General features: G+C 43.0%; 1 protein-coding gene across 2 annotated transcripts in view; it reads right to left on the bottom strand.

Annotated features, from left to right (window-relative positions):
- The window catches only part of Ddx56 (putative ATP-dependent RNA helicase DDX56), a 523,416-nt gene extending 513,082 nt beyond the window's left edge, over positions 1 to 10,334 (bottom strand). The window contains exon 1 of one of the 2 annotated variants that reach the window (XM_068376800.1): positions 10,070 to 10,334. In XM_068376800.1, coding sequence (XP_068232901.1) covers positions 10,070 to 10,165 — 96 coding nt within the window. In that variant the 5' untranslated portion in view covers positions 10,166 to 10,334. The remainder of the gene's footprint in view (positions 1 to 10,069) is intronic. The other variant, XM_068376799.1, reaches the window with a different exon arrangement.
- Positions 10,335 to 13,930: the final 3,596 nt, after the last annotated feature.

Genomic DNA, 13,930 nt, shown 5'->3' on the forward strand with positions numbered 1-13,930 from the left:
GCCATGTTCTCCTACTAATGCTCCACCCCAGCCAAAGTTGGATACATCTGTGAATAGTTCTAGATCTACTTGATTATTAGGAATGTTTATATCACTATACATGTTAGTCTGTTTCCATTCTCCTAGAAAGGATTTGAAAGGAGGAATGATTCTATATCCTTTAGCAAAATATCTATGAAATCTGTGAAGGAATTTAAGATAGTATCTACCATAAAAGGTGTAGTAGGAACAGAAGTTAAGTGATCCTATCAATCTTTGATATAATTTGAGGTCAGATCTGTTCAAGTTGGATACTGTATTGACAAGCCTGATACATTTATCAATGTTTTTCTGCATTGGTCTCATTGTTTTGCTCTCCAAGTTATAATGAACTCCCAGGAACTCTATCTTTTGCACTGGATGAACGACAGACATTTTAATAGATATTTGCCAGACCAGCTCCGTGAGCACTTTAATGACTATTTGGATGTGAGCCTCGCATTTGTGAAAGTAATCTGCCAATATGAGTATATCATCTAAGTAGTTAAAGATGAGTATATTATATTTCTTCCTAATGTATTTAACTACTGTGTTCATTAGTTTGGAAAAGATGTAGGGAGCTATCTTTAACCCGAAGGGAACAACCGTCCATTTGAATTTACGCTTTCCTAATTTGAACGTTAAGAATCTTTGAGCCCTTGAATGAAGGGGGTCGTGCCAATAAGCGTCACTTTAAATCAAGTCTACATGCCCAGTTGTTTAAATGCAAATAAGGGAATATAGTTTTAGGTTTCAGCATAGAGAAAGAAAGTTTTTTGATCATAGTATTTAGGCATTTCATATCGAAGATTAGGAGAATGCTCCCATCGGGTTTAAGCTTGTAAAAGATGTGGTTAGAGTAGTAGAAAGAATTTCTGTTAATTTGTTCTATTACCCCTAGGTCTAGTAATCTGTTACATTCTCTCTCTAGTATTATTCTCTTGCTAGAAGAATAATATCTATCAACCCCTAATCTTTTCAAAGTCTTTTGAGCCTTATTTTTATTGATACTGTAAATGGGAGTCTCACACCCTTACTGATCAAGTTGCATGCAAAAGAAGAATTTGGGAGTTTTTGCCTATTTTTTAATTTATTTGTCAATGACCTATCTATCCTACTTACTGGAGGGGCGTGAGAGGTTTCCTTGGAGCTAGAGGCTTCTGTAGGGAAATTTAACTCTTCCAATATCATTGAATTGTTAGTGGGTACATTTGCCAAATTTTTATCTTTACTGTGTAGCTCCAGGTTATTTTCCTCTTGGTCCGAGCAGGGCTCGATGGCATTAAGAATTAAAGCATAATTAGTTTTGTTTCTTATCTTTGACGTCTGAATTAATTGCTGTCTGTCCCCCTGTACTCCTTCCCCCTCTTCGGCCACCTCTCTTGATACCTCGCCTGTAGGGAGTGAACCTATTCCTGAACCCAAAGCTTCCCCTGAAACCTCTGTAAAAGTTGAATTTCCCTCTGGGGTAGCCCTGATGCTTGCCAAAGTTGAACCTTCCACCTCTAGAGAAAATGTCCCCTCCTCTAGGAAGGGGACCGCCTCGACAGCACGAAGCAATAGCTTTCCTTTGATCATCTGATAAGACCCATATATCATTAGTTTCAGCTTTAATAATAGCATCTCTGGTATCTAAATTGAGGTTCCTGGGTAAAGTTCTACTTCTGAATGAGCGGATTAAACTTTTAAGTAGATCAATGTGTTTCCTGAAAGGCCCAATTATCACTTTAGTAATGAAATCAATATCGTTAATCTTAGAGGGGTAAGCTAATTGCGCCAGAGCTGCATGCCCTTGAAAAGAAGATATAGCCATTTTAATGTTTTCAATATCAAAGTGAAATTTCTTCTTGAAATTTTCATTGAACAACCTGCCACTTGGCCAAAAGTTCAACTTTGGCAAATTTATCAATTTGAAAAGTTCTTTATTATGATTACAAACAAAGAATTGATCATGAGAGTTCTTGTCTCCTTCACTTAATGTTAATGCAATTAGGGAGTCATTTAATTGTATTTTTCCATCTCTATGAATGGAGGGCACAACATTAAAATTGTTAGATATATAAGTAGGAATAGGTTTGTTAAACGTAAGCGGGTTAAATTCTTCATAGTCACTACTATCTACATTAAATTCTTCATAGTCACTACTATCTACATTATAAGTTGTAAATAATTCTTCATTTGCATTCTCAGGTAAATCTACTTTACGGCGAGGGCGCTTAGGAGGAGGAGTATTGTCATTCCTTTTTGCAGTCGAACCACTTCTGCAATAGGAGTGAAAACCTAGACTCACATTTGATAATAAAAGTTTAACTGATGTCTATAATATGGCTCATGAATTTACAAATCAGGTTGGACAGCAGCAGACCTAGAAGGCTGAAGCCAGGCAATCGGGTTCTAGGCTCAAATGGCCTTCATCGGTTAATTCAGGTCAATCGGCATCCTCTCACTAATATCCCATGCTTAAATTTATATAGCCTCTACAGTAATCATCTTATATTATTTATATAGCCGACCTGTCAGAAATTCTTAAGACGCAGTTCCTCATGGTAAGGGGTAAACCATTATATCGAAAGGAAACGAGTGTGATATAAAATCCTACCCATTAGCTGAGGTAGGCGCAATTATACCGCCTTTGACAGGAACCCCTCCAGTTAAATGTCGACGATACGATCTCGGTGGGATAGGCGGAAGGGAGCGGCTAATAGGTAGCCTAGATTGACGTAGTATGTAAAACTCAAAGTTAGAAAAAGTTAGGCTAGTTAGGCTACTCGACTCTTTGGAATGTAAGACAAACGTAGTTAACACCTCACCTGCTACATTAATTACCTTTGGCATATACGTATCTAGCCCTTATAATGTTTAGGCTCACTTTACACAGTTTGGGATTATATGATAATGTACTTCGGTCTCGAAATTTATCTATTTTCAAACTTTACGATAGTAACTACTGTACAGTCCGTTCCGTCTCTTTGATTACCTTTTACTGCCGTGCTTGTGACGTCATCAGTCTATATCCGCTGCTATCCAAGACGTTTTTATATAAAAACAGAATATTAAACCTTACCCTTTCTCCACTAGTTTCAATAATATTTGATTCTGTAATAATAACAATTGAAGAATTTCACTGTTGGAAGGTTCCTGGCTGGTTTCTTCCGTTTTGGGACATCTCTTCTTCTTGGATTGTGCCGGTGGAATATTGTCATCATCACTAGTTTCGCTAAGATTATGCACATCTGCTGATACTACGACTTTTTTGGACATTTTAATTGGTTAATTAAGTCGTTGTCCCTCGTAACAATAATTAGGGGAGGGTAGTGGTAATGGTGAGGTGTAACAGGTGTTGCCTGTGTCCTGTCAACTTCAAATATGGCAGTTTGGTTCCTGTCAACCATGTCTCTGGTTGCTCCGCCCCGATGGGCGTGGTTTGTGCCCGCTTACGGCTGTCTGGGGGAGCAGCAGCCAGGGGTGTGTCATAGCAAAACCAGTGGGTCTGAAAGGCTGAAGCCTCTCTCTCTAGAACTGGAAGTACGCGTCCTTTAAATCCAGAGTGCACATGAAATCTTGCGGTCTCACTGCAAGTCTGACCGTGTCCGCTGTCTCCATGCTGAAAGGAGTTTGCTTGACAAACTTGTTCAGAGCTGAGAGGTCGATGACAGGTCTCCTGCCTCCAGACGCCTTCTTTACAAGAAAGAGTCGACTGAAGAAGCCTGGGGAGCCGTCGACGACCTCCTGCAGAGCATCCTTCTTGAGCATGGTCTCGACTTCTGCCCGAAGGGCTAGCCCCTTTACCGATCCCATGGCATAGGAGCTCAACGACACTGGATTCGCTGTCAGGGGAGGAAGAGATGTTATGGACGGAACGCGATATCCTTGGCTGATCACAGAGATCGTCCAGGAATCGGCCCCGAGTTGCTGCCACCTGTTCGCGCAACTTTGTAGGCATCCCCCCACTGGTGGACATGCAGGGGGATTGCCAACCCTAGCGTTTACGGCCTCGGCCACTCCCCCTAGGATTCTTACCTCCCCTGGAGGACTTTCCGCCTTTCTTGTCCTTGACAGGAAAGGGCTGCTGCTTAGACACTTTTGCCTTTGCTGCCGGAGCCTGTCTCGATGTCCTAGGCTGACGAGGATTATATGCCGCACTTTGGAATCAGGAAAGATAGGCGCACTACCCCCTTAGAATCGTGTTCAATGCCTCGGCGAAATCAAAGGGTAGTAAGTCATTGAATGAATGCCTCTTACCTGGCCCCAATCTGGTAGAATTAGCGTATCATTTGATCATAAGGTTTAGGTTGAACCAATATGCTATGTTAGCTGACATCAGCAAAGCCTTCCATTGTGTCTTGTTGGATCCTCATGATGCCAAATACACACGATTTCTGTGGCGCGAGGCAGCAGGTCGAGCGCTCACCTTCGCCTTTAGAGTCGTGGTGTTCGGCATCACGGCAAGTCCACTTTTGTTACAACAAGTGTTAAATTATCATTTCAAAGGGGAAGGTAGGCCAGATTTGGTGAAGTCTTTTTATGTGGATAATTATCTGGCCACTTTTGAAAATCTAGAGATTATGAGGCAAGAGCATGAATCTGTCAATAAAATCTTAAAAGGGCCGGGTATGCCTTTAAAAGGGTGGGCGTCCAATCACTTGACCTTCGATAGCGAGAAACAGTGGAGAGAGCCTGTGAGTGTGAACGTGCTTGGGCTGCGATGGGCCCGGGACGTAGACAGATTGTGTGTGAAAGAAAGCAAGAGAATCTGTGAGTTGGGGGAGGGATGGGTGCCTACGAAGCGTAGGGTACTTTCCCTGTTGGTCTCACTTTTCGATCCGATAGGTTTGATAAGCCCATTATTTGTAAGAGGAAAACTTTTCCTCCAACAACTATGGGAGGATGACGGGGGTTGGGATGATGTGTTAAAAGGAGAAAAAGCTAGAAAAGCGAGTGAGTTGTCGAGTGATTTGAAAGCGGTGAGCGAAATCACCTTTCCAAGAACGATAGGTAGGAAAGGTTTAGAACTCCATGTATTCACCAATGCCAGCAGTAAGGCATACGGCGCAGTGGCATATACCAGGGATGACTGCAATCAGGTAAGCCTAATAACTAGTAAAATGAGGATCACTCCGAAGGGAATGAACAAATTGACAATTCCCAAGCTAGAACTGCTAGCATTGTTGCTAGGCAGCAGATTAGCAAAGACCCTCAAAGAGCTGATAGAGCCACGAGAGATAGTCATGTGGACTGACAGTAAGGTTACGTTGGCATGGGTAGCATCTCCCAAGGCCAAGGACCACAAGAACATCTGTATATCTAACCGAGTGGCGGAGATTGTTTTTCTTCAGCAGGTTTGTCGATTCAGTTTGAACCATGTCCCCAGTAAACAGAACCCTGCTGATGTCCTGTCCAGAGGTGCAATGACGCAACAACTGCTAGATAACTCCCTTTGGAGGAACGGTCCAGAATTTCTCAGGACCACGGGAAAGCCTGTTCCTTGCAAGGAGGAAGATCCAACCCATGAAAACACTACAGTAACGGCGGTACAAGAACTGAGGGAGGAAATGAGTCCTGCCCCCCCAGGCGAGATATGGGAAATTCTACAAAGGGAAGCAGAATTCCAATTCTTGTTGAGAGTTGTTAGGGTAATCAAAAGGTTTACAAAAATAGAACGGCATCCGTTCGGTATTGTTGTCCAACTAGAGCAAAAACATTATTTGCCTACAGTTTATGCTTACTTAGAGGGCGGAGTCAGACCCCCTCGTGAAGTTGCCAATTTTGTCAGACAATTGAATCTAGTATTAATAGATAGTCTTATTTGTACTAGGGGACGAGTGTCCCAAGTAGAGGAAACTAATCAGTTAATTCTCTTGCCAGCCAAAGGGCATTTAGTCAGGATTTATTTAAGATATTTACACCGTTTGCACGTGCATTGTGGGGTGAATACACTCATGGTTATCTTTCGACAGAAATGCTGGGCGGCGGGTCTATGATCCATTGCGAAGCGGACCGTGCGACAATGTCCAGAATGCATACTAGCCTTCCAGCCTCTGTTGAGACAGCCACTACCACCCCCTCTACCGAAGGAGAGGACCATCCTCACAAAACCCTTTATAGCAGTCGGAGTGGACCACACAGCTGCCATACAGACTGAAACGCGACCAGGCTACATACTGATCGTGACATGTATGGCCAGCAGGGCCGTATACCTCGATTTCTGCCCCTCCCTGGAAGCGGAAGAATTCGTATTAGCCCTAAGATGATTTTGCGCCACCCACGGTGCCCCGCAGTTCATCACGTCTGATAACCATCAAACTTTCAAAACTGCCAGCCACCTCCTCCAGGGACTCTATGAAGAAGATGAAGTCCAGCAGTTCCTGAGGAGAACGGGCATAAAGTGGCAATTTCAGACGACCCGTGCACCTTGGAAAGGTGGGTTCTTCGAACGCCTGATCGGGGTAACGAAACGGACCCTCCAGATAGCTCTCGGAAAGAAGTACCTACCGGACGCCCACGTACTAACCCTTGTGAAAGAAGCAGAGGCAGTGGTGAATAATCGTCCGCTTATGTACAGCGGCGACAAATGCGAGGATGAAGTCCTCACCCCTCCCATTTGCTAAGAGGACACCCAGTCCACCTCATGGCACCGATCTTGCCGGACGACCACCTCAACGCGACCTTCACCTCCCGAAGGCTACGTGATCACTACCTAAAACTGACAGACTCTTTGAAAGCCTTCCGAGAGAGGTGGAGAAGGGAATATTTGAGTGCCCTGAGAGCCCGGCACGACTGTCGGTCTGGGGAACCCTCCAAGCTGCAGCCTGGAGACGTCGTGCTGGTAAAACAAGAAAATAAAAAAAGAGCTACGTGGCCTCTTGGACGTGTTGTGGAGACGTATCCTGACGACGACGGAGTCGTGCGTTCGGCCAAAGTGTTGTTCGAGGGTGCCGAGTCACTGCGAGCTGTCAGCCACCTGGTTCCCCTGGAAATTGCCCCCTCTGAGGATGATGTTGGAGAAGAAGACAACGACGACGGAGAAGAGGGCGCGTACAGTTCGACAGCAGGAATGCCAGGGATCATTGAGACGTCTGGGGACAACCAGGAAATGGCTCCGGCTACGACAACTCAACAACTAGCAACAGGAACCTTCGATAATGACGCTAATGGTGAGAACAATGCGGTTAGTGAGAGAAGTGAAAGTGAAACAGAATCGTAGCAGACGGACGCACAAGGACGTCCTGCACGCCCATTGAGAAGGGCTGCCGCGAAGCAGCGAGAACTGATGGACAGTCTGCTAAGGAGTGACGATATATAATGCGTAGCTGCACACAGGGAGTGAAAAAGGGAGTGCCCTATCTGGCAGGTAGGGAGGGTGGAATGAAGAGATTGTAGGTGTGCATGGATCCACAGAAGTTGGAAATGCGTCGGGTGTGGGGAACGGGGACGGGATGGTCTCTCGTACTTACAAACTGAGCGTTGTACAGAGCCAGGCCCGTGATCGTTACCTAAGACTGACAGATTCCTTGAAAGCCTTTCGAGAATGGTGGAGAAGGGAATACTTGAGTGCCTTGAGAGCCCGGCACGACTGTCGGTCCGGGGAACCCTCCAAGCTGCACCCCAGAGACATCGTGCTAGTTAAACAAGAGAATAAGAAAAGAGCTACATGGCCTCTTGGACGTGTCGTGGAGACGTATCCTGATGACGACGGAGTCGTGCGTTCGGCCAAAGTGTTGTTCGAGGGTGTCGAGTCGCTGCGAGCTGTCAGCCACCTGGTTCCCCTAGAAATAGCCCCCTCTGAGGATGATGATGGAGGAGAAAACGACGACGGCGGGAATGCCAGGGATAGTGGAGACGTCTGGGGATAACCAGGATATGGCACCAGCTACGACATCTCAACAACCAGTCACAGGAACAGTCGACAACGACGATGAAGGTGAGAACTATACAGTTAGTGAAAGAAGTGAAAATGAAACTGAATCAGAGCAGACGAACGCACAAGGACGTTCTGCACGCCCATTGAGAAGGGCTGCCGCGAAGCAGCGAGAACTGATGGACTGTCTGCTGAAAGGTGACGATATATAAAACGTAGCTGCAAACAGTGAGTGAAAAAGGGGAGTGTCCTATCTGGAAGGCAGGGAGGGTGGAGAAACAGTTTGTAAGGTGTGCATGAATCTGCGGAAGTTGGAAGTGCGTAGGGCGTGGAAAACGGGGACGGGATGGTCTCTCGTGCGTACAGACCGAGCGTTGCACAGAACCAGCCCCCTCCCTCTTGTACTCCATCAAGTAATAGCCTGTATGTAACAGTGCTATAAAAGTATCGATTAATGTGAGTAAAGGCAGACTGACTTTGGTATTGCGAGAATACATTTCAATTGTGAATTTTTTCCATTTTCTGATTGTCTTAGGCCCATTGCCTAATTGCCTTTACATTTGAATTGTTATGTATGCATTTACATTGCGAATTTTTGCCATTTTCTGATTGTCTTAGGCCCATTGCCTAATTGCCTTTACATTTGAATTGTTATGTATGCATTTCCATTGCTATTTCTTGATTTGTTTTAGGTCCATTGCCTACTTGCTTGCCATTTGAATTGTCTGTAACATGTATGTGTACATTACTGCTATTTTCTGCTGTTTTTTTTGACAAGCTGATTTGTCTTAGGCCCATTGCCTAATTGCCATTCCATTTGATTCCTTATATGTATTATACACGAGTACATTTCAATTGCTAGGCCCAGTGCCTAATTTGAGCTGTTGTATAGGTACATTTGGATTATTATTTTGTGTACACCTGTAAGAGTTTATTGCCCCGGGTAACATTGCTGTGTGTTGTACATTGTGTGTACTCTGTTCGAGTCGTTGCGGAGCGCTACGCAGCGAGCCTAACAGAGTCTTGGAGTAAGTTACTCCCCCCACCTCGAGTCCAGCCTCGTCCAATTGACCGACGTGGAGGATGTCGGGAATTTCAAACTGATCACTCGAAATTCCCGCCATTTAACTCCACCTACGTTCCGTCAAATTGGAGGGAGGGTTGAGAGAACTCGCGGGCGAATGAATGTGGTTTAAGACGAGACTGTTTTAGAACCTAGAGAGCAACCGCCTGGTAGGGGAGGCGCTGAGGCTATAGAAATCGAGCATTTGTAATTTATGATTAAAAAATCTGATGTCAATTTATTGAAACATGATGAAAAAATCCCATCTAGAAATTTAGGTTAACAGAAAAAAAGCGGGAACAAGGTGACGTCGGGGGGTGCAGAGACCAGCTCTACCTCTTTGATCCGACGTCCTCAGTTGAAGTAAGTCCTTAATTGTACTCTCTCCCCCTATTGTACCCAGGTCGGTTTCCATATAGGTTTTGCTAGTGTTCTGTAAAATTTGTATCTATGAATATTTAATCGATCCTTGTGATTGGGGATCAGTGTTGTCTTGTAAATTACGTGAAAAGGCCTCGGTATGCCGTTTATCGAGGTAACCTACTAAAAGATTAATTAATTTTGCTTAATTTTGAGTCCGGTGCAGACTTAGTATTTTTTCAAGTAACGCACGTGGTCATTTAGTCAAGTGTCTCCTTTGTATGTCGAGTAAAGGTTTAATTATGTATTTCCTTCATAGTAAATGATTATTTTTGTAATAAACTTGTTAAAATATAGCCGTATTCTACTTAATTCCTGAAGGGTTTTGAGAGGCTAGCCTCTTCAAGGCCTTGCGATCCGCCCAGTACATCGGGCAGATTTGGTAAACTGGTGAAATTTCACAACAGAAATGAAGGTCAAATTCGGTCCAATCACGTTATTTACTACAGGAAAGCATATATTTTCTGTTCGAAATCAGAATCTGTAATACAGTAAAACTTTACCATTTTTTTCCTAGGTTACATTGCCCTGTAATACAGTAAAATAATACCAGAAAGGTATATGGTTCATGTATCTGGCTATAAATTAGAGCATCATATATTTACCATAAAAGTTGTTTTTCAGTAGGAAAGTTTTCCCCAACAGTAACTATGATAAAACCAGTACAACAATAAAATTTTACTAAAATTAGGAGCATTCTACCAACGTACCTTCAGAATGCGATCATCAAGACCCATTTCATGAAACTGGGCAAATGCTTTGTTTTTATTTCCATCTTCTACACTTGAAGGCGGTGTTTCCGACATATTAATTTGCTACAGTTCACCGTTAGTGATCAACAACCAAGATTTGTAACCGGATACAATGAAGAATTATACTTATACTACTAAATCTGAAGCACGTGTAGTTCAGATCCGGGATACAGGTTCCTCGTTGCTCTCTCCACAACACATAATTGTCCCATTGTGGGGCACACTACTAGAAACGTAAGTTCATCTATCTTTATCATTCCTGTTTCTATATTTTTCTTTTAGTTCTATCATATTAAACCTTGTTTTCATAAATTTTACTGCTTTCTTAGTGTTAAGTTCTCGCGTGCAATCTCTTCTGCCATTACTGTTTACAAACATTAGTTTGGTCCTTTCTTTGGTCTTTACTTCTATTTTTCTTTTAATAGCATCTGCCACTTTACTTTCTTTCTTGAGTTCTTGCTTTTTATACTGACTTACTTCCTCAATTTTGATATATATATATATATATATATATATATATATATATATATATATATATATATATATATATATATATATATATATATATATATATATATATATATATATATATATATATACATATTTCTAAAATACTTAATTTTTCCTAGCATTCCCCAAATAGTTCCTTTATTTGGTCTTCCACAATCGCCTTAACTAATCATTTACCATCTGTTGTTGTGAAAAAGGATAGCCTTTTTATACTCTATTCTATTTAAGTATAAAATCCACAGGAAACAGGAAAGTAAAAGACCAGATACCAAGCGCTTTCGTGTATTACGTACACTTCTTCAGAGTAGTCTACAAAGTGAATTAGAAAATAAAATCATACAAAAGAGAAACCTAACAAAACTTAAATGAAAGTCACTGTTGTGATTTTCACCAGTTTATTAAATCTGCCCGATGTACTGGGCGGATCGCAAGGCCTTGAAGAGGCGAGATCCCCAAAAACCTTCCAGGAGTTAACTAAAATACGGCGATAAAATGTACAATTTTATTAAAAAAAAATAAACTCTGGTACAAGACAAACAACATCCTTAAGCATTCACAAGACTTAATGAAAAACAAGGCTGACTCTTGGCAATGTAACACGTGCTCTTCAAGCACAAAGTCCACACCGGACTCATTAACAAACTGAAAATAGTGCCAATTCGAATTCAATACACAACGAATCACACACAAAATATCCATATTCTTATTTAACTCAGGATTCAGATCCCCAATCACAAAGATCTCTGCATTTACCTGCGATATAAAAATTACATGTCTTGCACACAAACTTATACTACAACCAACCTGGTACACGAGGTAGAGAGAAGAGAACAAATTAATAAATGACTTATCTTTAGGGGGGACGATGAAGCAAAGAGACCGAAGGAGGGTCGGCAGCTTAGAAGAAACCTTCGTTTTCCCGCCTTAACTAAAGTTTCCTTAGCAAAGTGGAGGGAAATCTTAGTTTATTTATTTGCAAGGGGTTTGACAATGCCTTTTTATTTACTACAGGATCGTAAAACAGTTAAGGCTTTTCTTTAAATACAAGGGAAGGCTTAAGGCTTCGGCTGAGGGCCAGAATTTGTCCATATCCAATGACTTGGAAAGTCATTGACACTAAACACATACATAAGACATTTTTGTCACGTTGCCTCAATTTTACGTTAGATTCATCATTGATATATTATAAACAGACAATTTCCACAACACTCGCTCCTTCCCCGCCAGGTGGTTAAGATTTAAGTTCCAATACAGTCGTGTATTAAACCTCAGTCTTTCGCCCGCGAGATCCCCCAGCCTTGCCCTCATTTGACGAAACGTTCATGAAGTCAAATGGCGGGACTTTCGAATGGCCAGTTCGAAAATTCCCGACATCCTCCACACCCGAAATAAGGGGCGTCAAAAACGTCAGTAAATCAGGCAAGACTGGACTCGGGGGTGGAGTAATCACTCCTTAACTCTGTTCGGCTCGTTCGTTGCCTAGCGCTCCACAACGACTCTAACAGCATACACAATGTTCATAAACAACAATGTTACCCCGGGGCAATTAGTTCACAGATATACAAAAAACAATACAAATTTGTACCCAAATAGTAAATGCAATCATGTAAATGTAAAGGCAATTTAGGCAATGGGCCTAGAAATCAGTTATCATATACATATATACGAACAGAAAGAAAAAAATGCATTCACATACAATATAATTATGAAAAATTGGAAACGCAATTAGGCAATGGGCCTAAAATATTCACTTTCAGCATATATATATATATATATATATATATATATATATATATATATATATATATATATATATATATATATATATATATATATATATATATATATATATATATATATATATATACAACAGAGAAAATGTATTCATACACAGAATATAATCATGCATTTCCACCAGAAGGCAACCTGCCCTCTTACATTAATTAAATCACTTTTCACACTGCCACATGTGGGCTACCACCTTAGGGGAACAAGAGGGAGGGGCTTGGCTCTGTACAACGCTCGTTTCGTAAGTACGAGAGACTATATGGTCCCCGTTCCCCACACCTACGCACTTCCAATCTCCGTGGATTCATGCCACTTACAAACGTTCTCACTTCACCCTCCCTACCTACCAGGGAGACACTCCCTCTCTCACTTACTGTTTGCAGCTACATTTCATAGACTGTCACCCTTTAGCAGACGGTCCATCATTTCTCGTTGCTTCGCAGCCGCTCTTCTCAATGGGCGTGCAGAACGTTTTTTAACGTTCGTCTACTTCGATTCCTTTTCCCCTTCACTGTTCGCACTGAACGTATTGTTCTCGTCATTAGAGTCACTGCTGAAGGTCTCTGTGGCCAGTTGTTGGGATGTCGCAGCCGGAGCCATTTCCTGGTTGTCCCCAGACGTCTCCACGATCCCTGGCATTCCGTCTGTCGAACTGTACACACCCTCTTTTCCATCGTCGTCGTCTCCGTCTCCATCATCCTGCACAGAGGGGGTAATTTCCAGGGGAACCAGATGGCTAACAGCTCGCTGTGACTCGACTCCCTCAAACAACACTTTGGCCGAACGTACGATGCCGTCGTCGTCCGGATACGTTTCTACAACACGTCCAAGGGGCCACGTAGCTCTTCTTTGATGTTCTTGTCTTACCAACACGACGTCTCCAGGGTGCAGCTTGGAGGGTTCCCCGGACTGACAGTCGTGTCGAGCTCTCAGGGCACTCAAATATTCCTTTCTCCACCTCTCTCTGAATCTCTTCAAAGAGTCTGTTAGTTTCAAATAACGATCACGTAGCCTCCGGGAGGTGAAGGTCGTGTTGAGGTGCTCGTCCGGTAAGAGCGGTGCCATGAGGAGAACTGGGTGTCCTCTTAACAAATGGGAAGGGGTGAGGACTTCATCCTCGCATCCGTCGCCGCTGTACATAAGCGGGCGATTATTCACTACGGCTTCTGCTTCTTTCACCAGTGTCAATACGTGGGCGTTCGGTAGATACTTTTGGCCGAGGGCTATTTGGAGGGTTCGCTTCGTCACCCCTATCAGCCGCTCGAAGAATCCACCCTTCCAAGGTGCTCTGGGAGTCTGAAACCTCCATTGTATTCCCGTTCTCCTCAGGAACTGCTGAACTTCATCTTCTTCGTAGAGTCCCTGCAGGAGGTGGCTGGCGGTTTTGAACGTCTGGTGATTATCAGAGATGATGTATTGGGGGGCGCCATGCGTTGCGCAGAATCGCCTTAAAGCCAAGACGAATTCTTCCGCTTCCAAGGAGGGACAGAAGTCGAGATACACGGCCCTACTGGCCATGCA

Source organism: Palaemon carinicauda, chromosome 7 (assembly GCF_036898095.1).
Source record: "Palaemon carinicauda isolate YSFRI2023 chromosome 7, ASM3689809v2, whole genome shotgun sequence".
NCBI lineage: Eukaryota > Metazoa > Arthropoda > Malacostraca > Decapoda > Palaemonidae > Palaemon > Palaemon carinicauda.